Consider the following 1,199-nt stretch of genomic DNA (forward strand, 5'->3'; position numbering starts at 1 on the left):
GTTTACCTAATATAAAAAGAAATAATGAAGTATAGTGACGCGTATACAGTTTATTAACAACTTTTTTTTGTCTTAGGTTTGTGAAACTTGTCGAAAAAACCTTTACCATACCTTTTGCTCTGCAATTATTGATACTTGTCACATCGTTAAGCTGCACCTTGTTACAAGTATATGTACTCATTTATTATAAAATTTTTCTGGAATCGCAAATATTTAAAATATCACATTTTCTGTATTCAAGATTACACAGCAAGAAGCCGGTGGTTTGGAAACTTCCAGGTACATATTCTACGTGATGGGTCAGCTATTCCATTTATTTTGTCTTAGTTTTGAGGGACAAAAGCTGATAAACCACAGTCTCGAGATGTGCGACAAGATGTAAGACAATCGTCTTATAACTCACCTAAAACAAGCCACCTAATTCCTTTACGTGTTCTTTTCTCTGCAGTTAGCTCGCGTCTCTTTTTGAAACGTTGCAGATACGATAGTTCTTGGTACGAAGCATCCATTAAATCACAGAAGCTGCTTATTCTGACGATGTTACGGAGTTTTCGACCGACTTTTTTGAGCGCCGGCGAAATTTACGTTTTTTCGTTGGAGAGCTTCACTACGGTAAAGAAAAAAATTAACTGCTACTGATTAGGGATGGGTGATTCCGATTTGATTTTAGAAATAATCGATTTTCACTTAGATAAAATAGGTATATGTCAGTTGATTTTTTCTTATACATGTATAATTTCACACGAAACCATTATTTTAATTGAAAGTTGACAAGGCTTGATAAAGTTGTAATGATAAATAATGCAGTATATAATTTTAAAGAGAAGTAACTCTATATGGCCATTTGAGAATCTTGCTCATAAAATTCAATTGAATTTTAGTAAGAATGATGCCATTCAGACTGAATTAAAATATTATCTTACTCAAACAATTATTGTGTTATGTGAAGATCGAAGTCATTCNTTTCACACGAAACCATTATTTTAATTGAAAGTTGACAAGGCTTGATAAAGTTGTAATGATAAATAATGCAGTATATAATTTTAAAGAGAAGTAACTCTATATGGCCATTTGAGAATCTTGCTCATAAAATTCAATTGAATTTTAGTAAGAATGATGCCATTCAGACTGAATTAAAATATTATCTTACTCAAACAATTATTGTGTTATGTGAAGATCGAAGTCATTCTTGTATAGTT

At 31.7% G+C, this 1,199-nt stretch overlaps 1 protein-coding gene across 1 annotated transcript; it reads left to right on the top strand.

Annotated features, from left to right (window-relative positions):
- Window positions 1-76: 76 nt before the first annotated feature.
- On the top strand, window positions 77-612 carry LOC106751416 (the record flags this gene model as incomplete). Its single annotated transcript, XM_014632306.1, has 3 exons — window positions 77-167; window positions 242-378; window positions 480-612. Coding segments are annotated over 3 exons (361 nt in total), but the record flags the coding sequence as incomplete, so codon positions are not given.
- Window positions 613-1,199: the final 587 nt, after the last annotated feature.

This window comes from Dinoponera quadriceps, unplaced genomic scaffold (genome assembly GCF_001313825.1).
Source record: "Dinoponera quadriceps isolate SergipeBrazil2010 unplaced genomic scaffold, ASM131382v1 scaffold13057, whole genome shotgun sequence".
Classification (NCBI taxonomy): domain Eukaryota; kingdom Metazoa; phylum Arthropoda; class Insecta; order Hymenoptera; family Formicidae; genus Dinoponera; species Dinoponera quadriceps.